Below are 26,154 nucleotides of genomic sequence, written 5' to 3'. Positions count from 1 at the left end.
GAACAGCCATTTCTTCTCTTGTTCTAAACTGCAGCTTTTTTAGGTTTCTCTAAAGGAAGTAAGGCTGTGTACAATACAACCAAGTTGTACAGTCTGACTTGGGGAGAGACTGCTACAGGAGCCTTTGGGGAACAAATGGCACAGGTTGGCCATTACTCTACCTTTTGCTTCGCCTGTGCACCTGTATAGAAGTACAGTGTTCACTATCAAAACATGGAGGAATGTTGGCAAATAAGATGTGACGTTACTTTAAAAGGCTTGGCTTGGCTGACCTGCCAAACCTTCCAGCCACAGTATACAACCTCTTCCCTAATTATCACCAATATTGTGCTGCTTTCATCAATGGCCTCCTCTTCATGCTTCAAGTTCAACATTGGGAGAAGGGCTGGGAGATGACAGTCCTGTGAACTGAGGTCTACTCTCAAGTTTCCTTGTGTCAAAGGAAAACTCAGTCTTCCCTCAGGTTAGATTGTCAAACAGATCTTTCCTTCAATCAGCTGCAGGGGAGCAGAGCATGGAGTGGGTTTCCTCTAGCATTCAGTAACCATGCTTGCTTGACTGAAGTTATACTTTCCCTTTTATACAGTAAATGTAGGTGAGACCTTAACATATCAAAGGAACACACAAGGTACAGGACACTGTTGGGTGTCTTTCAAACACAAATTGGACAGGAATATGCCATTTAGTGTCGTTTAATTTCATTCTGATGGAACACATGGGTGTGAAAAATCACAGGCTTTAGTGGGAGAAAGACCATTCTCTTAGGTGCAAATGGGAAAAACCTCTCCTGGGCCCAGTCACTGGCTTGACCTTTCCTGAGAGTATCTCTCCCTCAGTCTTCCACAGTCCTCTGTGAATTTCCACAAGTGGAGGGCAGGGCAGCTTCATGGATTCCAAAGATGGTTCTTCTAGCACTGGCTGAACTTGCTCTTATCCCTCATGTCTCCCTGTGGGCTCTTCCGCTGTTCTTGACATATGATGCATCTAGAAACCTGATTTTAGCAGATTATCCCAGTTCAATAATGCAACTGCTACTGCTGCAGGTCAGCTCCTCGGGAACAGGTTTGACGTAATTAAGCTCATTCAGTCTTATAGCCGTGTGGGGACAGGGCAGGTCTATTTTCATGAGTTCTTGAACGTGTTGTCCAGTCACTCACCAGAAGGACGGTGACCACCTCTACCCTGTGCCTGCAGCTGTCTGTTTTGTTGTAACATGTTAAAAGAATGTACTCCTGCACCATTTAGATAAGAGCCCTATCAGAAATCTATAAGGAGGAGATTTCTGAATGTGAATCTGAGCTTGCAGCTGGAGAACGGGGCTGATGGTATAGTATTACGAGAGGTTATTTTACTCATTTAGCCTGTGTAGTAAGTAACGGATACAAGGAGCTCCTCCTGTTGTTTCCAGAAGGCAGAGTCTTGACTTTACCAATATTGCTGGGTAGCTTGTTCCACCCTCCTCTGTCCTATGGCTGAAGTATCTCTGGTTCGGTTTCAAATGGAGTTCCTGCTGGTCTGTTTAATGGTTCAGTGTTGGGGGTGGGGAAGGCTGCCATCATGAAATCGATGCCCTTGAGGATTTTGAGTACCAGCATCTGGTCTCCTCAAGCTTCTTTGCTTATGATCCTTTAGGTACTGTAGTTGGTGAGAGACGTTCCCTTAAGCCCTGGAACATATTGGGGCAAGAATGTTCCATCTTGTATCTATTAGATAATGACAAATTATGTATAAAAATGAAATATTACTTGTCTATTACACAACTTTGACCTAACAGGTTGCTTTCAGTTTGACACTTTGTTCCTTTTATTACATGCTTCAAGATGAGGACTAGAAGGAAGAATTCATGTACCAATTCAAGTCCTTTTCATCAGCCTAAACAAGTTCCCCCCCCCCCCCCCATCTTGAAAAAGCATGGAGGATCATGTAGCACCTGCAGTTTGTTAGTTATACAGCTGCACAGGTGAAAGCCAAGGGAAGGTTTTTTTTTACTACTCCCACATGTTATTAAGGCCTCTTTCAAAGAAGTAGCTTTTCAGGTGCTAAGAGATGAGCAAAAGGAGCTGATTAGTGGCCTAAGAGCAGAAATGAAATTGAAACCTGGAGATGCACTAGCCCTCCACGAGCAGGATTGGACACCACTGTTCTAATGTCCTCTAGGGTTAAAGTTGAGCAAACAGGTAGCAAAGTAACAGCAACGATCTACAGGAATGAGTAACAGGATTGTACCATAGCCTTCGGCAATACTGCCTGGGCACACACCATTGAGAGTAGTGGTTCCAGCTGCAAAAGTAACGTTACCCAACATCTCCATCTGAGCTTGTTTTTGCATTGTAACAAACCAACCATCCCAGTTCTGCAGCAGCTAAGGAATGAGAGGCTGTATCAACTTTACAGAGCAGGGTGTACTAATCCTAAAGCAAGGAGTGAAGATGCACAAAAGATTTCCATAAGCCTGTAATTACAGATCATTGTAGCTGACTAATGTTAAAGTACCAATGTAGGCTTCACATTAATCATTACGTTAGGGTTACATAGGTCTTTACCATACCCATTATAGTGTATTGATTTATGTAAGGATACATGGGCAAATGTCAAGACCCTCCTCCATTAAGGAATTGGAGTGAAAAAAGGCTACAGTCTTAAGGGACATGAATACAATCAGTAATTGTGACTAGTGTGGTTGGAAAGATTCTGAATAACCAGAGTACTGTACATTGAGTTCACATAAGGAAAACTCAGACAGCTTGTACACATTAAAGGTTTATTAGTCTCCACCTACTTTTCAGCTTGTGACCACAGTGCTGCTATAAGCTCCAAATGACCTCTTCCAAGCAAAAGAACCAAAAGCAAGACCCCGAAGCATTGATTGATTCAATATCCCAGCAACGATCTCAATTTCAGGATCATTGCCAATCTAACAGAGTCTTCTGAACCATGACAGCTCCTGGCAAACTAGTTACATCATGAATGGGGTGGGGCTGTATCCTTTTCAGACCTAGAGACAGAAACCAAATTCAGTTGTTTCTTGAAGGGCAGTTTTGAACTGTGCTTGTCCATCACCCTGCAGAAAAGCCTCACCTCGTCTCCTCCTCCCTTGAAACCCACTGGGGCAGCTCCTGGAGCACAAGGCAGAGTCCGGACGCTGGGAGACACAGATCAAGGTGCTGCAGTGGAAGTACACCTGCAGAGGAACAGGGGGAGTCAGACGGGTCCAGACAGCTCTGCAGCATCCGGTCCAACAGCCCTTCTCAAAACCTACTGAGTTCATTAGCTGGTGGTCCTCGGAGACGAAGGTGAACATCTTCACCTCAAACCTCCTGTAGTGGTTTGGGAACTGGACAGTCAGGAAGCGGGACATGGGGTGCTGCACAGTCTTGTAGTTGTCCTCCTCATACTCGCAGCTGGAAGACAGGTGGCCTGTGAGACGCTGGATGATGGGTAGAGGGGTTTCAGTCAGTGTAGGACTTCTCACCCATCAACAATGATGTCCCAGCGAGGAGCAGTGCTGGGATCAGGGGATGCAGTAGCCCAGCAGTCATTCAGAGCCAGCTTGATGTTGGGGTCCTGTCTGTTGAGCACCTGCACCTCCAGGTACACTGGCTCCTGCAGGTACTTCAGGATGGGGTAGTCCTGGGTGCCATAGGGCCTGCTGTACTGAACATCTACAATACAGGAAACCAGGAGCATTGAAACCAGCCCAGTACGAACAGCCTCACGGACAGCTCTGTGAAAGCAGTGTACCTGGATAGGCAAGAAGCACCACCTGAATCTCTCCCTGCTCCAGAACAGGAGGAGGTGGGGCTCTGGTATTCATCTGCATGGTTAGCAAGGGCTCAGCGCTGCCATTGAAGTAGCACACCACTGTCAACCTGCAAGAGAGGACTGTGAGCAGAGCTGCAAGGTCATTTCACCGGACTGACAGACTAGAGAGATTAAATTGGGTTCAGGGAATTGCAGGACATGATGGCAGAATCACTACAGAAATATATAGTCCATTATCTGCAATACTCAGAGATCACCAAGTAGTGAAGCCGTTTCCTTAGGAAAACCTTATACATTTTCCCCAATAGATATGTGATGAGGGCACATGCGAAAAGATACAACTCCTCAGAGGAGGTAACGTAGACTTGCCTGAATTCTGTATCCCGTGTGATGGTCCCGTGAAGAGCTCTCCTCGCAGCAAAAACCTCGTTTTCATAAATGAGCCGGCCGTGCTGAAGCTGGAATCCAATAAAAGGGCTTGAGCAAAAAAAAAAGCCAATAAAAGGGATTTATTAAATAACATTCCGACCCTGCCTACCTTGGCAGTGGTCCCACAGCCATCGAGTGGGATGTGGAACTGCAGGCTCTCGGCAGATACGCCAACGGGTCTGCAGGACGGATCCCTCAGCTGCACGGTAGACAGGTCCAGAGCAGGTCTGGTGGCACTGGCTGATACATTAATGTCCATGTGGCCATTCTTACACAGCGATGCTGCAGAGACGAATGGCAGAGGACTGTTGGAGGTGTCAACTAAGCAGGCAGAGAAGAGAAGCCTAGAATGGCCAGCGCGGACTTGCCTTCAGGAGCTCGGCCTGCTTTCTGACATGGGCAGGCAGGCTCCAAAGCCATAGAGAACTCCTTCCCACCCAAAAGAAAGATCATCTTGGTTTCCGGCAAAAAGTTCTGCTGCCCAGGTTTATTGTGGTCATCCACACAGTTCTACAACACAAAGGTGGTCAGAATTTCACCCCAGAGGCTTTGAGTAGACAGTCTGCTAACACAGACTGGCAGCATTTCAATGCCATGGAGGTAGGCATTGTAGAGAAGCTTTTGGGGGGGGAGGGGGAAGCTAAAGTAATCTGAAAGTGTAGTTCAGCAGCCAGTTATGGTTCTTGTGATGATTTCGCCAAGGACAATGTTTAAAGAAAAAAAAATTACCCTCTTCTGCATCAGGGTGCTGGAATTTGGGACAATCACACGCAGCTCATCCCCCTGACTCTGTATTTGCAGATCGGGGTATTGCTGAGACAGGAAGTAGGTCCGTCCCCCAACGCTCATGCGCAGGAACATCCCAGAGAAGGGTGGTATTTCAATAGTCAGGTTTGTGACACCACAGCTGAAAGCATCTGCAATTTTATCAACAGGGTCAGTGGCTCTTCAGTCATATGCAGCGCATTAAGCCCACTGGGTGGGGAGTCTTACCAGGCACACAGATCATGACCACGTGGATGGAAAGGGACACGCTATACAGGTCAGTCATGAGCTGGAGATCTGCCAGGTACAGAGGCTTTGTTTGGGGTCTCTGAGAAGAGAAGAAGTATAACCAGTAGAACATGCATGCCAGTAGACATCAGCTGGCAGGAAGTGGAGAAAATGGGCACCAGACCTGAAAGACCTGAAGCCCCACCGCGGTGTGGTACGCTCGGATGACCAGGCTGCCCGCCACGCTGCTCAGCCCATAGCCATTTTGCCTGGCTTCGTTGAGCGTCATGGTGACTTGCTCCCTCCCATCATTCACCACCACCGACCACTCAGGAGCACTTTTCAAGACCTAGAGGAGAGGAAACAGGAAGCACCGGCCCCCACTGGTGTCAAGGATGAGCCAATCAGGACCCTTCAGAGACTACACCAAGCTAGAGCTCGCAGAAACTTCTCAACCTCAACTCCAGTCCCACACTGTTCCGCACAGATGGATGAGTGATGGCAAATACTGTAGCAGTTTCCTTTTCATGCCCATTATGAAAAATATGGTTTACTCAGCCAGAAACAGGATCATGGCACTGATGCAATTATACACCATACGTGTTGAAACCCCTCCCCATGCACAAGAGCAGTGAAATAAGCCTACTTACAGTGTTAAACTGCGGGAGGTCTTGAGGAATGTAAGCCTTAAGAGAAGACAAGGAGAATGGGAAGCACAAGGATCATGCCCAATTTTCATGTTTATATACAGAATAGCCAACAGAGCATGGAATCGTACCTCAGTGTACATGCTGCTACAGTAAGACAGGTCAGCCTCCATGGAAACAACTGGTTTTTCAGCTGCAGGGGTGGGGGGGAAAGTCAAGTAAGAAGTCATGACTACCTTCTCCACCAGGAATGAAAATAACTTCATTCCTCACCTTTCCACTGACTGGCCAAGACCTCCCCTGCTCGCCATCTGAAGGCCAACAGCAGCACAGGAATCGATACTAAAAACCACCTTAAACGGCAACAAACAACAAAAAAAACAACCCACTCAAGAAGAAAGCCTGCCCTCCAACCTCATAAAACCGCTTCAGCCCGATTTAAACACTCACCCCATGACAGACACTACCTCCGCGATGGGAAGACTGCAGCGGCAGCAATAAAGTACTTAAAAAAAAATCCGTGACGAAATACATATATAACAGCTCATCTGTTCTTAGACCAATAGGACGTGGAGACCAATAAACTTAACCTGGAAATCGTGTGACGACGTCATGACGTCGTGGAGGCTATTGGCTTCACCTGAGCATCTTTAGTAGCGAGGGGGGTGATCATCTGCGGTACTAATGGCCCAAAACACTCAACAGTCATTATTCTTGATAGTAAAAAAAAACAACATTTGTCATACTGTATTTTTCATAATGACACTGGCGGTGGGTGCTGGCAGCTCAGTCTGAATTTGAAACGGCTCGGTCTTCGCTGTCCTCTAGAGTGGAAGCTCCGACAGCCACGGGCACCTTTCCACGAATAAAAAAAACAATGATTCAATTCACTCCGAGAACAACAGTTTCAGATAAAGCGTGTGGATACTTCAGCCTTTGACTCGATGTTTCTCCCGGTATGTTCCGAAGCGTTTGGAAAATGGAAAATGTGTTACTTTAGGTCATTTGCAAATTCGGTTTTCAACAAAAACGTATTTTATGTTTGATAAGGTGGTTGTATATGGAAACGGCAAGAATTTCCCATTTAAAGCTTGTTTGGTCTAATTGGCTTAGTCTTCGTGTTTGAGTTGGGCTTGCTCTAAGTGATTACAGCTACAGCCGGCTTATCTGACAGACAAGTAATTGAGTACCGAGCACTAAGCAGCGAGACGCCCTGAAATAGTGTTTGGATGTCAGCGTTAAGAAAGCCCCTCGTTTGGTTTGTTCAGGGGATAAATTCGGTAGTGAATCTTAAAGCAAAATACAGCAGTGGCTACATTTGGCACTGTTGTGTGCGGAAGACCGTGCATTTCTGAAACGGCAATGCAAATATCGGTACAGATGGCTTGCGGATTGTGAATGCGTTCACACCTTTAGCGCTGAAGGGCACTGTTGTGTGTGTCGCAGAGGACAGTGACAATAATGCCCACCGTTGGTGCCCACATTGAGGTACCTGCCACCTCCGAGAAAATCAAATATAAATCCAGAAGCTCTTCCCGGACCAAAAAAATAAATAAAGCACGGCAAATTTAAATTTAAAATCCAAGATCAGGTCTGTTGATTTTGTCCAAGGAACAGAGGTGGATAGAGACTGAGGCTGTGGTGACAATGTGTTTAAATGTATACCGTGTGTCCATGCGGCCATTAACCTGCTACATTTTTTTGTTGTCATAGTGAAGACAAATGTTGCAACTTTACAAGTGCTAAAAATTTCTGGCAAATTTCGCACTCTCTGAAGAGCACTTTCTGAGTTGGCTTTTCCATGCCTAACCTATGCCATCCAACTCTGTCTGAAGAAAGGTGTTGGTCTTGCTGAGGAGGAGAACGCATGGGCAGTGCAGCATGCAGAGATGGAGGCAGTGCGAAGCATACAGTACGTCACTTCTTTTATTTAAGCAGCATTTAAATCATAATCAAATTTAAATAAGACATACACATAAGGTTATATAATTAACTCTGTGCAGTACCAAATTAATTCAAACAGATAACCAATCAAATTTTGGCAAATACGTCCTCTGCCTCTTCCCAGATGGATGTGAAACAGGATGCGTTTGTGTCTCCATTGAGGGAACATGGTTTTCACGTGTCTGCAAACCGGAGTAACGTTCCTGATGTAGTAGGTATGCTGGAGGGGGGGAATAGGGTATAATTACTTAAAGATTAAAGACCAACATTTCCTGTTATATGACAGGTTATTGAGAAGAATGATTTAGAAAGCAAATCGTAAATGTTTTTAATGCCATCAGTCCACCACTGTCTTACCATTCCACCAGCTCTGCGCCGATGATGTCATGGATGTGGTACTGAATCCCAAACTTCACCTGGGAGGTGACCTTCCTGTTCTCCAGGCTGGACTGCAGGACTTCGCCGTACCTGGATTTTTTAATCATGCCAAGCACCGCTTTGCGACCTGTGGAAGCCACCCAAGGACATCGGCTTTACAAAGCAGGGACATCTCCCTTGAACTCTGCTGTAGTGAGTTTGCGTAGTTTTGATCATTCTTACAGTGTTCTGAGCACGCTTCTAAGAATGAGTTACACCTGCACCGCAACACCCTTCTCCCCAAGAGGGTACAGCGGTGCTGCCCTGTCTTCACCCACCTTGAAGGAAATACTTGGTGAAGCGGCCGGTGTTGGGGATGGACAGCCACCAGCTTCCTGCGTCTCGGACCGTCAGCACTCCAGCCTTCACAAGTTGTCTGTTTTTTTTTAAAAAAAAGGTATGACAAGTGAAAGAGATCTGAAACCCGAACTATACCCTCCTCATCCATCTATCTTCTAACTGCTTGATCCAGTTCAGGGTGGAGGCGGAGCCAGAGCCTATCCTGCAAGCAAAGAGCACAAGGTGGGATACACTCTGGACAGGATGCCTGTCCATCGCAGGGCAAACACAAACACACAGACGCACACGCACACAATCACTCACACCAGGGACAATTTTCCCAGAAGTCAATTAACCTATCAGCATGTCTTTGGACTGCGGGAAGAAAACGGCACCCAGAGGACACCCACATGATCACGGGACGAACATACGAACTCCAGGCAGACAGCATCCCAAGAATTGAACCCAGAGCCCTGTTGCTGAGAGGCAACAATGCTAACCACTACGCCACACTTATACTGTACCTATAAAACAAAAAGCACCTTACAACAACTAGCAAATGCTGTACAAAAATTGCCAGCTTGCTAAAGGGAATATGGGAAGAGAGATGAGTGTAAGGCCGTCTCGTACGTGATCTCCTGGTCTGTGAAGAGGAACTCCTCGAGCATCTTCTCTTTGTTAAAACTCAGGTCAGAGCACAAGGGCAGCACGTTCTCGAGGAACCTCTCCACGGTCCCAAACGTCTCCCTCCCGGCTTCTCCCGCAAGCACTTTGGCTTTGTATTCATCTGCAAAGACCACCGCAGCCGTGTCCGAGTCGAAGCCGAGCTGGAACATCAGCAGTTTCCCCTGGTCCTTCAGTTCACTCTGGGAGAAGGGAGGGATAGAAAAACAGGCCATGAAGGTACAGCTGCAAAGAAAATGCTGATGTCAGTACTGAGGCTCAGAAAACGTGCTCTCAGGAAGGCAGAAATTAAACTTCACCTTCTTCGGCACCTTTCCACGACATCAAACCATGAAACGTTTATGCTATAATGCTGGAAGAGAGGGCTTTCTGGACTCTGATCTATCCTGAACTCACCTGCACTTCCAGCAAGCTTTTACCCACCAGGGTATCCTGGCGTAGCAAGAATCAACTATTACATACATCCAGGCTCACTAGAATTATATCACATCACAATATCCGAAGAAAAAGAGCAAACACAACTTTCCTCCGACAAAACACTCTCCTGGTTTTTTTAGTCCTTACAAATCACATTTCTTTTATTCTTAGAAGTCTCTATTGAGTGAGGGAAGTCTTACCAGCTGCCGGTCCACAAGTGTCCTGTCTCTATGAATACTGTAGAGCTGGTGTTTCATCACTATGGGCGGCAGGGTGTCATTAAACAGCTTTCGAGGAAACAGAGACATCAAGTTCTCCAGGGCTGCCATAATGTCCAGAGGTCCCTCTGCAGCTGGAATAACACAATCAAGGAGCTGATAGGATCCCACTTAATCTTGGCAATATAATGTAATATAGCTCTGTTTTCAGTTTGTCACCACTCACACAACCCATGTAACTGCCAATTTAAAACACCTACAAGCTTGCCTTTCTATCCTCATCTACAATTCTAAGAAGCACTGACAATGTGATCACAACTTCTGTAAGGAAGTTGCAATGGAATGCTGCAGTCTAGGAAAGAGAAAGCTGAACTGTTGCAGAAAAGTCCCCAAAACGGAGTTACCTGGGGTCTGGAATATAAAGGGCTACTCCAATAACTATCCATCATTTTTCACTCTCTGTTATTTGTTTTATCAAACCTGTGGCATTTGTCACTTCTGTTTCAGAAAGAAATAACTTACTGTATTTAATTATTCAGCCAAGGTACTAAAGAGTATCATTTGGCAACCATAAAGTCTTTTAAAGGGTGCTGTTAAAAAAAAAGCTCAGACTAATAAGATTGAAATAATTCGTAATTCAATACCTTGGGATATTGACGTTTTGCCATTTTCTTGTAGTCCACGCTCTGTCTCGGATCTCCTCTTTTTAGCTCTGAAGGTGTCCGATATCAATGTCCTTTTTCTGTTCATCGCTGCGGGACGGACACATCAATATCAACAACCTCTCCGATGCTCGCCTTTATTCATGCACCGCGATCAGGTCGAGGAAGTCTTGTGCTCACTTATTTTACGCAGAGATACATCAGTGCATAACCTGTAATTTACTCATTCCAATAACGAAGGGGTTCCTGGACTGGAGTAAAAACGTAAAACGTATTCATTAGAACTGTTTTATTCAAAAAGGTGGTGCAGAAGCCAGGACTCCATACAAGACGCCTACTCTTGATGTGAAATTGGTTTATTTTCTTGGGAGGAAGTTAGTTATCGAAATCGGTTTCTAAACATAAACCTGGTAATTTAAACCCCAGATCAACTCAGTAAACTAACCGTCAGCAACCTAAAGCCACGTATCAGAGGGTAATGTCTAATTTTATCTTTCAATACCACAACAAAAACAACCACTATTCCAAAACTACAAAAAATAGTTATTTCGTTGCCAGCTGAGCACTCTGTGTCGACTGGTTGTGACGCAATTTTTCGTCGCAGGACAATGACGTAAACAAAGCCGCCATTCGAACACTGTGTGCGCAGGTATGGCGGCTCAGTTGCTTAATTTAAAATAAGGTACTACAATTCCTTTTTCACATACTACATTGAACTGTACACCTGGTGTGACTGCTTTGGGTGCCTGGGAGTATTAATGTATGTTTTTTTTAATGTCTGTTTTCTCTTGCAAAGAATTGAATTGCGCCATTGCGTTCGCGGATCAGGTTATAATAATTTGAACATGTAAGAGATGGGGGTCGCAGGAGTGACAATATAACTGTCTTATAACGGTACGTAATGTGTGTACGTAGTGGGACAACAATGAAACGCTCCTACAGATGATTAACTATTGGAATTTACGGACATTGGCGAGTTAACGTTGCTGTTAGTCCCTCTCTAAATTGCGCAAGGAAGTTCCTGGCACGCAGTCTGAATCAGGGGCGAGCCTGGGGATTTTACACTCTGTCACCGCAGCAGTAAAGAATCAGAACCGGCAGGTTCGTGTGCCGATAGGAAAGAGGCTACCGGTCTTTTAGCAGCAAAGGCATGACAGGAGATACGTTTATTCAAAGTTAAAGCTTTGCGGGGAAAAAAAAAAACTTGTTAATATGTAGCTTGTTTGTTTGTTTGTTTGTTTTTTGATCGAAGCAGAAGACGATGGACCGTCGCCACAGCCCGTGTGGCCACCGGGGGTCAGCCGGTGTCCGGTCTGAGCACAAGCGCAGCAGGGAGGAGAGGAGCGGGACGGGCGAGGACAGGAAGAGAGGCAGTTCCAGCCGCGGAGAGAGAAGCTCTCCCGGCTGCCCTCCTCCCCGGGCGCTGAGCACACGGAGGCAGATGTACGACAGAGACTTCCCGCTGTACAAGCAGCCGGTGGAGGTGGGGCATTTCTCCCTGGACTCCCAGCGCAGGTTTTTCAGCGACGCCAGGCAGCTGAGGTATTACGTGCAGCCGGAGCGCTGCCCCAACTTCGACCTGAGAGACGGCTACCGCGACCGGTACGTGAAGAGGGACGAGGCCGTTAAAGAGGGACTGGATCACCTTCTCCAGTGGATCCTGGCGAACAGATCAAAGCTCCGGGGCACCCAGGGCCAAGGTGGCATGGCGTTGCCTGCTTTCAATAGGTAGGGCTGGCTGGACGCCCGAGTCATTCAGGGGAAAGATGCACGCTGTGCTCTTGCATGTTTCCCGCCCCTCTGTCAAAGCGAGCTGCGCTTCCTGTTGCAAATGCACGAAGAGCAGGAGTATGATGGGGAGGGGTGAATTCTGCTGCTCTTGCACATCACTAGGGGCACATACTCCAGGACTGGTGTGCTGGAGGCTGCCGCTGAGGTAGTTAACAGCACTCCTTTCTTTACCTTGTGAGAAATGAATGCAGATTCCAAACCCCAGCAACCCGATAGCAGGAGCATCAGGAGTTCCCTGTCCTAGTCCTGGTGGCCCACATGCCTGCTGGGATTCATTCCAGCCCAACCTAATCACCTCATTGCAGCCTTAATTGAACAAAAGCAGTAAGTTGCTTGAGTGGAATATTTGCCAAGTTTTTTTTTCCCCCCAATCACAAGTGTGTATGTTGCTTCTGCAGCGCCGTAGGTAAAAGGTCACTTCCAAAAGATCGAAGAGCTGAAAGCAGCCAAACAGTTCGAACGCTCTCATGAAGTGAATTGTGTGTTCAGTTTGTGTGACAGAGATCTCTTGGAACAACAGTCAGCAGGCGTGTGTTCCTCCAGGACCAGGCCTGGGACCCTCACATGGGTCATGCTTGTGTGTCTTGCAGACTGTTTAGGGTGGAGTTATTCCTTTTAATACTGTGGTTTTCCCAGCAGAAGCCCAAAGCTGCATACCTTGGTTTAAAGACAAGTGTTTTTTTTAACACTGCATTCCCAGTGATCTCAGAAACCAGTCAAGTCACTTTAATGAAATAATGTGACTTGATGTGACATAATGAAACAGCTTAACACAGGGCTCTCCCACACCTGCTGGTCTCTGTTCCACCTGAGCTCTCAGTTCAATTATTCACCTCTAGATGAAGCCAATCAGAGGTGTAAATTGAACTTTGTTGGTTCAATGAAAGAGCTCCAGGGCGAAGGCCAGCAGGAGGCGAGGGGTTAACGGCGGTGTCATTCCTCTCCTCCTGGGGTTGCGGTTCTGCCGGCGCCAGCAGGCTGGACGTGGACTTCGTCACGTGGCGCGGTCACCTGACCAAGCTGCTCACCACGCCGTACGAGATGCGGGAGGGCTGGCTGCTGGCGGTGTCGCAGCTCGGCGGCACCCTCTACGTGAGCGAGGTGGAGACGGAGGCCGCGCGCCAGAGCCGCGAGAGCCGCACGGAGAAGCACGAGGAGATGATGTTCTGGGGCTACAAGTTCGAGCAGTACACCTGCGCAGGTAGGCAGGCCCGTGGGAGAGCTGCAAGACCTAACTCCTGCTGTCCCGAAACCCAAAAAGGCACCGTTGCCTAGCACCCAGGCCTGACAGGCGTGACGAGTTCCAGCCTCATTTTTGTTCTTTTTCTGTGTGGCGTGAAAGCTGACTTTGAGGATGTGTCTCCCTGTGGGAAACAGGACCGGTGTCATGGTGCGATCCCAAGTCTGCGAGCTCCTGTAACTTTCTGATCCTTTTTTCTGTGCTTTCTGCCCTGGCAAGCTCTGTGAGACGCAAGGATCACAGCTCGAGGCTTGTATCCCCCGACACATTCGATTTCAGTGAGAGCCCATGGTACGGTGCTCCAGTCAAACGGTATGCAGTACACAGTCTCCCTGCAGGCAGCATGCCCACGGCTCTGCCTCCCTAGCCTCTTGCCCTCTTGCCCCTGTGTTGCAGACAAGCCCGGGGGCAGGCCTGACCCCCGCGGGGTGGTGAACACCAATGAGGCCTACTGCACCGTCGTCCGGACGCGGCTGGCCGGCCACAGGCTGCTCTTCTCCGGAGAGGTGGACTGTCGGGACGAGAGCCCCCTGTCGCCCCCCGCCCCGGGCTGTTACATAGAGCTGAAGACCTCCGCCGAGATCTGCACCCCGAAACAGCGCAGCAACTTCCACAGGTGCGGAAGAAAACCGAGGTGCCTGTTATTTGTCTTGCTGAGAAGGGCTGGTCTGTAGCTCTGTACCGTCTGTAGTTCAGTATCACGTCTTGCACGTCGCGCTGATAGGGACAGGAGTTACAGGCAGAACAAAAACCGCCTTCCCTGCTGGGAGCTGTTTAGTCAGAAAAGTGTCATTCTTAGACGAGCTCAAAGCTATATCACTCTGCAGTTCCCAGCTGGCAGCCCAGTGAAGCTCCGCAGGTGTGAGCCTGGCCAGTAACAGGGAGACCTCCTGGGAAAGCTAAGGCTGCTGTTGGAAGAGGTGTTAGTAGATACGGTAGGGGGCGCTCACCCTGCGGTCTCTGTGGGTCCTAATGCCCCAGTATAGTGATGGGGACACTATATGTAAAAAAAAAAGATCTGACTTTCTGTGGTCATTAAAAATCTTAGGCACTTCTCGAAAAAGAGTAGGGGTGTTACCCCAGTGTCCTGGCCACATTTTCCTCTGGCCTTTTCTGATCCTGGCCTCCTAATAATCCCCATCTCTGAACTGGCTTCATCACTCTGCTCTCCTCCCCACTGAGAGCTGGTGTGTGGGGAGTGTACTGGCACATCATCCAGGTGGGGCTGCACACTGGTGGTGGTGGAGGGGATCCCCATGACCTGTAAAGTGGAGTGTCCAGAAAAACACTACTTTACATAAGTGTAAGGAATTATTATTATTAGTAGTATTATTTTATTATTAGAGACAGAGTTCAGCAGGGCCTCCTTACAAGATGATGTCTAATAATATGTCCTGAAGGCTCAGTTAAGCATTTATTATAAAATCTCAAGCCTTTTGATTTTTGTCTAGTGTGCAAAGCATAATGGGTCTAAACAGGTGTGCTACAGTTCAGCCTCCACTGCACCAGAATAGTTTTAAGCATGCTGTACTGTATACACAGTCCTCACACAGCACTGCCACGTCGGCAAGGTGGATATATTTCATCCCAGTCACTGTTTTTCTTTTTGCTGCATTCTGATGCCTCTTGATTCCTGGTTCAGGTACAAGCTGCTGAAGTGGTGGGCTCAGTCCTTCCTCCCGGCCGTCCCAAGAATTGTCGCTGGATTCCGTGACGATAATGGGGTCGTCGTCTCCGTGGAAACGTTTCACACCTCTAAGATCTCCCAGCTCATTAAGGTTGGCGTTGTGGACCCTCACCTTCGGCTCTCGCTACACATAGCTGAGGGCAAGTTAGGGTCCACAGTAGAGTGTGTTTCCTTTTATATTGAGTGTCATTGGTCTTTAGTAAGTCTTTAAGGAAATAGTGTAACACTCAGTCAGTGGATGAAAGGATATAGGAGCTGTTTACAGTTTTTGTGCCCTTTGATCCAGTGAGAGAGTGTCACACTCTTTGTATTTGGGTGTTTCCATGGTTTATCTACAGCTGGTTTTGGTTTTGTTCCAGCTCTTTGGACTCTTTTTACGTTAGGTGAGCTCGTTACCCATTTACTTATCATGCTTACTTGCGACATTGCTGTTTGAAAGTTTGTTTATGTTGGAGAAACACTGGCCCGAGGGGTTGTGAAGTAAAAATCGATTGTTTCTCTCCCTCCCCTTCTGTAGAGTGAGCAGAACTGCTGGAAGCCAACAGTTTGTATGAATTTCTGCTGCGACTTCCTGTCCTTCGTCAAGACTGTGGTTGCAGAGGACGACCCCAGGTGAGGTCGGGAGTGTGCACTGTCAGCATCAAGGTCAGGGGTCACCAGAAGAGCCAGTCTGCCCCTCAAGCTCGTTTGATAGATGGTAGTTAATTGGTCCAAGGACCTCATCCAGCCCGGTTCCTGAAAGAAGGCTGGACGTCGACTTTGACCACGTGGCCGGGCAGCTTGTTCCACACTCCCCACAGCCCTCGGTGCAGCTGGGTTGGCTTATTATTGTATCATTGCAAGACTTTATGGGTTTGTATCTGCTACTGTATGTAGGTGCCAGCCACAGCTGCAGTAATCCGAAGCAGATCTCCAGTAAAAAGGTTTCAGGATGGCAAGGTTACCCTTAGACTGACTGTTACTACTGCAAATGTTTTTCTCTGCAGCCATCCAATAAGACTGATGTTCTGATGTGGTGGTTCAGGAAGGCAGCGCGTGGTGGCTCTAATGCTCATGGTTGTCTTTCCTGTGCCTTAGGGTGGTGTACCTGTTCTCCTGGGAGCCTTACCGAGATGTCACCTACTCCATTCACAGGGACTCTGAGTACAGCTTCCTGCCGGACTGGTATGTGAAGGAGATGACAAACACGGACCTCCTGTAGGCCACCGCAGCTGAACGCTGTAGTTTTCCCCACTGAGGGCCCGATGGCTCTAAGGAATCCAGCCGGATCCCACTGGAGAACAGTACAGCCAAGGAAGTCTTGAGCGGCACTCAGACAGGGAAGTAAAGACACGGAAGCGCTTTGTAACACTGAGCTTTGGTTTCCCCTGGGACCTTGTGGGAACTGCAAATGGAGGGTCAGGCTGTACAGGAGGGAAGAGGCAGAGAGACGCAGGTAGAGAAAGGAGAGCTGCTGTTCGGCGTCGAGTCCGTCTCGCAGGATATTCAAATCAGTGAACCCTCAGGCCCTGACTGGATGGGAGAGGCATCCATACAGGGTCACGTTCTCAAGGCCTCAGTGCTGATTCGGATCTGGGGTGTGTCGGTAGCCAGCTGTGACCATGGTTTCCCTGGCGGCACAGCACAGCTGGCATTGTCCTTGGCTGGGCACGGAAGAGTGACCCTCCCCCTTTCCTCCTGGCTCAGGTTGGCAAAGAGCGCGACACTGTTCTCGATCCCGACTCCTCGTGCAAGTACTCGCTGCTCGGAGTGTGTGTCGCCAGGACTGAAATAAACCGATTTCAACGCGAATCACGCATTTAGAGTGAGAGGCGGCCATCGTCCATAAGTCTTGCAACAGCAACGTCTCCCTTTTCCAGTCTCCGTGAAAGACACGGGGCGACGAGCCTGGATTCGCAGTCGTTTCAGCGCTGATGAGACGAGGCCCTGTGTTAACCCAGGTACAGGCCTGGGTTAAACCAAAGATAAGTCAGTGCATTAAATAAATCCAGATTTCTGTACTAGATCTTGTAAAGTGTTAGAAACTTAGTCTAAATCAGCTAGCCAGGACAGGGGTGCATCCAATGACAAAAGCTGGACAGCAGACTGCTCTCGTTTTTTTACTTTCGATTCTTAAAAACTGAAACTTAGTGACGGTCACGTCATATCACAGCTTCTCAACCGTTTCATCCCTGAAATTGCACAGCTCACTTTGTTCGAAATATGTCACGGGAGAGACGAGGAGTAAGGTAAGCATATTCAAGTGTGAAATTTGATCAGATTGGGTGTATATACGTTCAGATACGGTGACTTGCAAATGTATTCATCCCTCTTACAAATTAATAACAAACGATGCTTGAATGTTCAAACTGGACGCTTCTGTGGGTGACCAGTTCTAATTCAAAATTGTCATTAAAAGGCAAGTGTGCCCACTCATTTAAAATGAAAGAGATTTCCCTCTTTTGAATTATCCATTCATCACAAGTCAACATTTTTATCTATAGCAAAGCTGTTTATTTAATCTAATTAAGTTTTCAATACTGTTAATGTGGCCTCAGGCCCTGCAGTACTTACTGCAATTGTACCTTAAGATACCAAGCCCAGCTGTTCCTGGATGGTACATTTGTGATGTAGAGATGCCTGTGTTTTTCTGCAGCTGGCTGGTTCCAACTATTGTGTGAAGTGAGTGTTCTGGATGTGGGTGATTTCTCCTCATCTCCTTTTATCTTTGTACACAGAAACTGCACAGTTTCAATTCTGTTCTGCCTGCAACGCAGCTAGTTTGAAAAGGGTGAAGAGAATTTAACTTGTGTTGCATGAAAAAAGGTGTTTGGTAGGAATTGGATTTTAATTTTTGGGTTGGGTGGGTAAGGGATTAAATCGTTTTATATCATTAGGATAGTATATTAAAATGTGTAACTTGTCTATTTGTTTCTTTACTGTACCATGCAATATGATGTGTATTGTTTCACATCTTTTGGGATTGAAAATGAGTTAATGAATCTGTAGAATGTAAGGTTCCTCAGTCTTGTAGATCTCAGAAATCTCAGAAAATTGACAAAATGATATCGAAATTATTTTTAAATTCTGTTCCAGATCTGCTAAACCGTACATCAGGAATAAAGTTTATTTTTTGTCTGTAACTTGAGGATTTTTGTCAATTAGTTTGGTTAACAAAATACCTAAAGAGCGCAACTCAGCCAGTTGCCAAACTAAATCTCGCAAAACGGGTTGGCGAATAAGCGCCAAATTCTTCTGAAGATTGAATTTGCCCCACATACGCATGAATGTTGCACCCAAAACTATTGAAAAGCGACACGGTGGCCCTCCCCTGTTTGCAAGATGATCTTACTTCAGTGCCAAGAACAAAGTGAGTCTTGGGCGATTCCCATTAAACTGAGCTGCCGCCACGCTTTCTAATGCCGGTGGTTTTCCTTCCTTGTCCGTTACCCTGTTGGATGTAAGCGATGGGCCGCCAGCTGAACGTGAAAAGAGTCAAGGATCCCGAATCCTTCGACATCCAAAAGTACGAGACCGGCGAAAGGGGCAGTTTCTCCTTGGAGCTCAATCAGGAAGATCCCAGGTCGAGGAAGTTTTCCGAGCGCTCAAAGCTGCGGTACTTCGGCTCAGCCTCCGCACTGGTCTGCTTCCACCTGAACCTCGGGTACCCAGAGAAATACAGGCCCAGGAGCGAGAAAGTCATGGAGGGGGTCGACCACGTGCTGGGCTGGATCCGCCGGGAGCCGTACGACCTCAGGCAGGGGTGAGGCTTCGTCCCGCAATCCGCCAGCAGCCATATCGCCCTGCAGCTCCCGGCTGGCAGCCCACTGGAGCTCCGCAGGTGTGAGCCTGGCCAGTACCTGGAGGGGAGACTCCAGGGCAAGCTGAGGCTGCTGCTGGAAGAGGTGTTAGTGGGACCAGTAGGGGTCTCTCACCCCAGAGTCTGTGTGAGTCCTGATGCCCCAGTATAGTGACAGGGACACTACACTGTAAAAAGGCGCTGCCCTTCGGATGAGATCTAAAACCCAGGTCCTGACTCACTGTGGTCATTAAAAATCCCAGGGTGTTTCTCGAAAACAGGAGGGGTCTAACCCTGGTGTCCTGGCCACATTTCCCATTGGCCCTTACCGATCATGGCCTCCTAATAATCCCCAACTCTGAACTGGCTCCATCACTCTGTTCTCCTTCAGTCCGCCACATCAGAGACAGTAGCCCATAACATTGCAAAAATAAAATAAGACGACAGTTAGACATGTCAAAGTACAGCTAGAGCTGTATAGGGTTTTTTTTAATGACAACTCACAAGGCACTGCAAATATGGTCACAGCAGTAATCCTGCCTCAGAATAGCAAATCATACAGACCTGCAGTATTACTTATCAACACTTCACTAGATTTGATCAGGAAGGACAATGTCTCACACAAATTATTGTGTTATCAATTCAGTAGTACAGCATATTTAATGCAAATCTGTAAAACTATACAAAAATTCCAAGCAAGACAATACAGTCTGGCTCAGTAACCTAACAACGCTTCCACGCCAAGCGCAGTTTTATTTAAGGAACCGGAGCTCCCGCTGCTGGCCAGAGTGGAGGATGCACGAGTGTCTGTCGTTCTGTTCCGACGGCTGACGGGCGAAATTAAATTTAAAACGAAATAAGCAACAGCACGTACAGTGATAACCCCCTTACAACGCAGAGTCAGCACTGGAAAACGATCTTGTTTTCTTCACTGCGAGAAAAACAAAAACTAGACACAGTGGCACTTAACGACGGTCGTGTTTGAAATTATTGACTTCCCTTGGCACCCCAGAGTTCTGTACCGTTTCTGTGTCACTCAATTCACAGATCCCCATTCATCTGTTCTTTAAAAATATAAAGCATTCTGCACTTAAGGCAGGACAGTACTGGCACTTCAAATGAAGCCTTGTTTCCTTCAGAAACGGCTGGGTGAGGTTCTCAAATCAATACACTACTAACGGTCAATTGAACTAGATGGAGTGAATGGCCTCCTCTGGTTTGTACTGTAACCTGCGTGTTCTTCTGCCTGAGATCGCCTGCTGCTAGCTGTGCTCTCCTACAGTGTCTCAGACCACATTCCCTCCTAACTCCTCAGTACTAAACCGCACTACAAAACTACAGTAGCAACAGCATCATTGCCAAGTCTCCACAGCCTGTGCGTCTGGGGGTCAGTCTGGTTAAAACGAACTTGTTACAGGAGCTCTCTAACCGAGCTGGTTTTCCTCATACTGATGCTGGGCCTCGCTGACGCAGAATAAACAGCCACATAAGCACGTCGTGTTTTGTCTTTGCAGTAACCAGGTTTAGAAACACAGCTGCCAATCTTGTGGACAGGAGGGCTTTTCTTCAAGGACTTGTATTGAGATAAAGAGACTTGGTGCAGCAGGACTCTTGTTACAGTGTGTGAGGCTTCAACGTGTCAGGCCTGTGCTAACCCCTTCCTTTCTGCTCTTCCCGTGCCTGAGAAAGATGTAGCAAATCACTGCAAACTCCCGGCACGAGTCTCTTTTCACAGTTTATGTTCTGTATTCTGCCAGTTCTCCGTGTTCTCACAGAGCTCAGAGCGCAGATACAGGAGGTCTCAGCCCCCACAGGGTCTCTCGGGGCTTCAATAACAGCAAGAGGCAGATGAGGATCGATCGGTCAAGGCCAGTGGGGGACGCAGGGGACTGTGGGAAGGCGTCGGGGCAGGTTCTACTGTCGGTGCTGCAGCGGGCGGGCTGGGCCCGGCCCGCGGGTCAGCGCCTGACCTTCCGGGACAGCCCCATGACCTTGAAGGTGACGGCGGTGATCTTCTCGTAGACCACAAACATGAGGGCGGCCGTCAGCACAGTCTGCAGCAGCTTGGCCTCCAGCCCTTTGTACAGGCCGGCAACCCCCTGCTTGCTGGAGAGGCGACGAGGAAGAGGAGGAAGAGGAAGGTAAGGCAAGGCGGGAGGAACACCCCGGATCGATTCTCGTCAGCCCCAACTTCCACATTCATAAGACTTTTGTCCTCTGTGAGGATTATTATTTATCTAATACTTTCCTCTAACGCGACTTAACATTTATACAGCTGGACACTGTCAGACCCGTCCACATTCAGCAGTGACTCCCCCAGGGATCTGAACCCGCAACCTCCCAGCTGCCCACTCCCCCACACTGCTGCCTCGCTCTGTCCATTGACCTGCAGAGCACCTGTACTGGTTCCACCCTTCCGGCTCATACCTACCTGATGCGTTCCATGAGGAGGTGGACCACATTCTGGATGCTGCCCAGGAGGCTCTTCCCAGCCTCGGATTTGTACTGTCCGAACTAGGGAGAGAGCGAGACGGACCTGAAATGCCACATCTTTGACCAGGAGAAGGTGCACAGAATCTGCATTTGCGTCCATCTTACTATCAGGTCACGCCCTTATTTATCTTTTAATTTACTTTACTTTTAAAAATGAAATGGACACAGGCTTCTCTGAGCCAAGCAGGACAAGGAAGAGGAAAAAGTATATTATTAGGTGTACATTTAAAAAAAAAAAAGTCCCCATTTATTTTGGTGTGCTCTATACCCCCGTGCCCTCTCTCGTTCTCCAAACCTCGAGAGCTTAAAAGGGTTTCGTCTGCGTTTTGCTTCGGCTTTCTCTCTGTCACTTAGAAACCAGATGCCCTCTCCCTCGGAATTCCCTCCGGAGCCGTGTGGAGGACAGCCCACACAAAGAGCAACAAGCAGGCGATTGTTTACCCTCAGTACGGCCTGCACGGTCTGCAGCGGGTACGTTGCGGTGGTTGCGACGGCTTTGGCGAGGGCTCCCATGAGGAAGATCTCCAGCGATGAGATCTGAAGGGGGAGGAGAAACACACTCAAGCCGTGTTCGGAGCTTACCGCCCGGCAGGAGCATCTGGAAACAGAGAGGTCACACACGAGGGTGACCCTCAGTCCTGCCGGCTTTGTGGCTGCCCCCCTTAAAACCCTGATTTTTGTTTTGGGGCCCTGAAACCGCCCTTCGATGAAGTGGCTCCGAGATCACGGGAGCTAAAAATACCAGCAGCCGCTAGGCTCCCAGGGACCGTAGCTGGTCCTCACCCTCGTCTTCATACTGGCTGCGTGCCCAAGCGGATCAAAGCTCACGCTCTTGCCCCATCGGGCCTGGGGCTCGGGATCGAGCGGCAGGCACTGCGGCCGACAGGGGCGGGCGAGTGGCCCTTGGGGCCCCCGGGCCGTCTCACCTTCCTGCGGCCGCGGCCGGCCCTCCTCTTCATCGCTTCGTAGAACATGAACTGCACCGCGGGGTTGAAGACCAGGAGGAGGGAGGGCAGCGTGCCGTTCCACAGGGCCCCCAGCCCCTCGCGGGCCACGATCTGGGAGAAGGCATCTAGAGAGACGATGGGGGGGGGCTGTGTTACGCAGTGCTTGCAGGAGGGGAGTTGACTCATGTGGTCTCACGTCAGGCCCAGCCGTAAAAGCCAAGGCAACACGCGGCGTGGTCTGACAGGGCGGCTCACCGAAAATGCCCTTATAGTGAGTCTGCTGAAGCTCCTCGTTCCTGAACCTGGCTCCCTGCAGCTTCAGCCTGGTGTTGACGACCCACATGGGGGTAGTCAGGAGGACATTGACGGCCCCTGAAAGACACCATGAGCTCAGCCGGGCTGGGACTTCAGCCCTTTCCCAGCACAGGTAAAACCTGCAGAAATAAACGCCTCACACACGTTATGTCTTAATGATTTCAGATGGCTTCAGTACAACCTTCCTTCTCACAGGAGACATTGGCTTGGAACATTCACTCTTCTCAGCTCAGGTGAGGCTCTTCATGCGAGTTCTGTCTAAACTGTGGGCGGCGCCCTCTCACCCGAGATGAAGCCCATGAGCAGGTCTCTGCCCGGCCGGGACCGGCCCCTCTCCAGCACCCACAGGGCCTTCAGCGTGTTGAAGGTGTAGAAGTACACGAAGTTGGAGCAGCAGAGACTGGAGATCACGGGAAACCAGCCGCGATACAGAGCCGCGCTGCAGGAAGAAGAGGGAAAGCCCACTCCCAGGCATCACAAATCCACAGCGGCTCAGGCCTGCGCGTGAGCACCGCGCCCCCGAGCCGCGACAAAGCGGTCTGCACTACTGCGCAGGGCCCCCGACCTGCAGCGGGCCGGATCAAGTACCCGACCTGCGCTGCTGTGGGGAAACGCGCAGTCCCTGTCCAGAGCACAGCAGCTGAGGCTGGGTGTCTCAGGCTGGCCTGCCGGCGTGGCGGCCGCCCTGCTCACTAGCGCCTCCTCCCCTGGACGAGGGAGCGAATCATTCGCCCTTCAGCTGCCTGAGCAGCACAGGATAGCAGTCCCGGCTCGTCACCAGCCCCCCAGCCGCCCCGGCTCTACTTACACCCCCTCCTCCTTCGCGATCTCGGCCAGGATGACGGGAGTGGACCTGGACTTCCGGTGCTCGTCCACTGAAAGTGACCAGCCACACAAAACCGTCACTGCGGAGGCCAGAACTTGACCGTCCAGGTGAAGGAGAAAAAAAGGCACGTTCTAGCGCGTCAGTGTGCAGTCCCTCAGGGCTCAGAGCAGAGCCTCAACGACCGACACAGTGCCCATTCTTTCACCCTCCCGAAGTCAAATTGTTTTTAAAAAAAGATCACCTTCAGTGAACATCAGAGCCGCCTCTTAACCCTTTCAGAACAATAACGAGAACAAAGCCAAATACAAACTGCCCTCAAACAGAACAGAGATGGCCCCAGTGGGCGCTGTGCCCAGCTGACCCAGGTCCATGAGGTCATGAGGTCATGTGATCACGGGGCACCAGCAGTACAGTGCAGCTGTCCCGCGGCGGGTCTGGGTCTTGTGCTGGTGAAGAATTTGGTTAGAACCGGAAGCTTTGCTGGTACCGCTGCCCGTCTCACCTTGCAGCCGGATCCTGGCCGTGTCCAGCGGGAAGAACACGCTCATGGCCGTCGCGCTGCCCTGCGGAGGCACGGAGCGGCGGGGGGTTAGCGCCGACACGGAACAGCCCGCACTTTCAACCCGCCCCTCGACGGGGCTTTTTCCGCTCGGGGGCGGAAAGAAAAAAAAAAAGGTCCTGAACGATCAGACCTTGGCACGGTTACTTTTTGCCGTGCCCCACTTGTCATCTGCGTTGACGTATTTAGCAATGCGGTAGTTTGTATTTTGTGTTACTGTGAAGCGCACTGGCTGGGGCTCTGTCTCGGTCCGCAGACCAGTGGGTGAAGGGCTCTGACGGATACAGAACCCGCAGCTAGGCGCCAGTCAGATAATAACTCGCACTAAAACAAGACTTTCCGAGACTTCTAGCACCAGCGCGATAGCGTTAAAGTAAAAAGTAAATAAAAACGCGTTGAGAGCCTGAAATCCGAGCTCAGCTCATCCAGTTTGCCCCGAGTCTCCTACCACAGCCCCAGCGACGGCGTGTACGAGGGTCTCATAAGACAGCAGGCCGACGGCGGCCACCGGGGGCTCCGACATATCCTCCTGCTGAGGCGGGGGCGACATCTCGGCGCGGTCCTGGCCAGGGCGCTTGTATAACACCACCGGCTCCAACTCCTCTCCGCTCCCGGGCTGACTGCGGCAACCGGCCCTCCCTCGTCGCTTCCTCCTGCGTGCAGAGGAGGAGCTACGCCGGAGATGGCTCTCTGTGTCCTGTAGGGCGGGGAGGAGGGGGGAGGGATCCCCGACATCCAGGTGTTTCGGGTCCGACGTGCGGGAGGCCGAGAAACTGAGCAGGTGGCAGCGGGATTGCGCGAGTTCCGTTCAGTTTAGTTGTCACCTGCACCAGCGCAGTGAAATGCTTATTTGGACTTTGGCTCCGATACAAAGGCATTACAAGGAATCACCAAAAACAGAAACACAGAACAGCAGCAACAAGTTAAAAAAAAACATGCAACTTAAAGAAAAAGTCAGACAAGCAGTGTAGGGGGGGACCATCAAGGTGAGCCAGTTAGCGAGGTATTGGGGTGCTGTTAAGGGGTTTTCTTGGGGTCTTTTGAGGGTGCGGGTCTGTCTGGGTTTCTGCGGGCAGCCTCGAGTCACGTGGGTTTTGGCGAGCGCCCCCCCAGAGGAGAGTCCCGGTACTGATTCGGCCCCGGGCTGCGACAGAGCCCAGACAGGGCAGGCTTTTCCACAAGGGCTGAAGAATTCACACCCCACTAGCCACGACTGGCTCGGCGAAAAAAAGAAACAGAGAAGCCAAATTCGCGGCGAATATTTTAATTAGAATCAGCTCCGTCAAATCTCTTAATGTTTAATATCTCCTGCAATTTCTTGTTTGTCAAAAGAAAAAAATAAATATTTCGTTTTGGGAGTTTTTTTTAAAAGAAACTTTGGTTTACCCTAGATCACTTCACCTTCACTGTCTTCCATACTAATGGAGATACTAGTACTGTCTAAAGGGGTTGGTTGGTGCTGAATTCATGTTACACGAATTATATTTTGCTGTGGGTAACTTTATTACTTATGTCTATTGCACCGTTGTGTAGTTTGCTTTTATATTGTTGTAGGGCGACTCGTTGATTGCGAAATAAAATAATTTCGTGCATAGCAAGGTTTTCCGTTGTGTTTAATCCAGGCTCTTAACGGTGTAATCCTAAAATTATCTCAGCTAACAAACAGTGTAACATTGGCGGCACTGTAGGCTCATCTGTAGGAGTGGTACAATAATAACAAGAGAATTAATTGACCTACCGAAAAGAGCTCCTCCTTTGACCTCTTTAATGAGCACATTGAGCAGACAGAACAAACTGTTCCCACAACCCGGAGGAATTAAGACCTCCTGGTTCCAGATCTGCGTGCGTGTCGGAGCGGAGACGCATCATCTTAATTACAGCAGCTGCTTATTTCAGGGAGAGCCTGTTCAACTTAACTCTTATTAATATATTTAAAATAGAATTTTAAAACCCATACAGCAGTTTTGTTGTTATGAAAGATATGACTGTGTGCATAGTTGAATCATCGGTTATTAAGACGTACGATATTAAGTAATATGTATATATTTCTAACATAGTTCAGGTGG

At 49.0% G+C, this 26,154-nt stretch overlaps 4 protein-coding genes across 5 annotated transcripts; 1 reads left to right on the top strand and 3 right to left on the bottom strand.

The window, feature by feature from the left end:
* Window positions 1–2,741: 2,741 nt before the first annotated feature.
* Window positions 2,742–6,061, bottom strand: LOC148818315 (zona pellucida sperm-binding protein 2-like). The gene is made up of 12 exons (XM_088936842.1): window positions 5,963–6,061; window positions 5,369–5,533; window positions 5,185–5,284; window positions 4,921–5,108; window positions 4,575–4,701; window positions 4,301–4,473; window positions 4,132–4,220; window positions 3,742–3,869; window positions 3,473–3,662; window positions 3,260–3,401; window positions 3,079–3,181; window positions 2,742–2,995 (listed from the first exon to the last, which is right to left on the bottom strand). The coding sequence occupies exons 1-12, from the start codon at window positions 6,059–6,061 to the stop codon at window positions 2,904–2,906; spliced, it is 1,596 nt and encodes a 531-aa protein (XP_088792968.1). The 3' UTR covers window positions 2,742–2,903.
* A 1,681-nt stretch (window positions 6,062–7,742) lies between these two features.
* On the bottom strand, window positions 7,743–11,039 carry LOC148818314 (winged helix repair factor 1-like). 2 transcript variants are annotated; one of them, XM_088936218.1, is made up of 6 exons: window positions 10,435–11,039; window positions 9,773–9,924; window positions 9,102–9,337; window positions 8,471–8,568; window positions 8,133–8,280; window positions 7,743–7,995 (listed from the first exon to the last, which is right to left on the bottom strand). In XM_088936218.1, exons 1-6 carry the CDS (start codon window positions 10,538–10,540, stop codon window positions 7,950–7,952), a joined length of 786 nt encoding a protein of 261 aa, XP_088792344.1. In that variant the 5' UTR covers window positions 10,541–11,039; the 3' UTR covers window positions 7,743–7,949. The 2 variants fall into 2 exon arrangements, with proteins under 2 accessions (XP_088792344.1, XP_088792345.1); XM_088936219.1 differs by lacking the exon at window positions 8,133–8,280.
* Window positions 11,040–11,540: 501 nt separating this feature from the next.
* Window positions 11,541–18,289, top strand: dxo (decapping exoribonuclease). The gene is made up of 7 exons (XM_088937000.1): window positions 11,541–11,553; window positions 11,708–12,180; window positions 13,218–13,444; window positions 13,880–14,099; window positions 15,126–15,261; window positions 15,688–15,782; window positions 16,248–18,289. Exons 2-7 carry the CDS (start codon window positions 11,714–11,716, stop codon window positions 16,369–16,371), a joined length of 1,269 nt encoding a protein of 422 aa, XP_088793126.1. The 5' UTR covers window positions 11,541–11,553; window positions 11,708–11,713; the 3' UTR covers window positions 16,372–18,289.
* Window positions 18,290–19,401: 1,112 nt separating this feature from the next.
* On the bottom strand, window positions 19,402–24,788 carry slc25a17l (solute carrier family 25 member 17-like). The gene is made up of 9 exons (XM_088936217.1): window positions 24,537–24,788; window positions 24,032–24,092; window positions 23,512–23,578; window positions 22,988–23,142; window positions 22,644–22,760; window positions 22,368–22,513; window positions 21,883–21,978; window positions 21,380–21,462; window positions 19,402–21,054 (listed from the first exon to the last, which is right to left on the bottom strand). The coding sequence occupies exons 1-9, from the start codon at window positions 24,636–24,638 to the stop codon at window positions 20,907–20,909; spliced, it is 975 nt and encodes a 324-aa protein (XP_088792343.1). The 5' UTR covers window positions 24,639–24,788; the 3' UTR covers window positions 19,402–20,906.
* Window positions 24,789–26,154: the final 1,366 nt, after the last annotated feature.

Source organism: Atractosteus spatula, chromosome 18, assembly GCF_055471065.1.
Source record: "Atractosteus spatula isolate fAtrSpa1 chromosome 18, fAtrSpa1.hap1, whole genome shotgun sequence".
In the NCBI taxonomy this organism is placed as follows: domain Eukaryota; kingdom Metazoa; phylum Chordata; class Actinopteri; order Semionotiformes; family Lepisosteidae; genus Atractosteus; species Atractosteus spatula.
The sequence above is the reverse complement of the archived record's forward strand: the minus strand, read 5'-3'. Positions and strand labels throughout refer to the sequence as shown.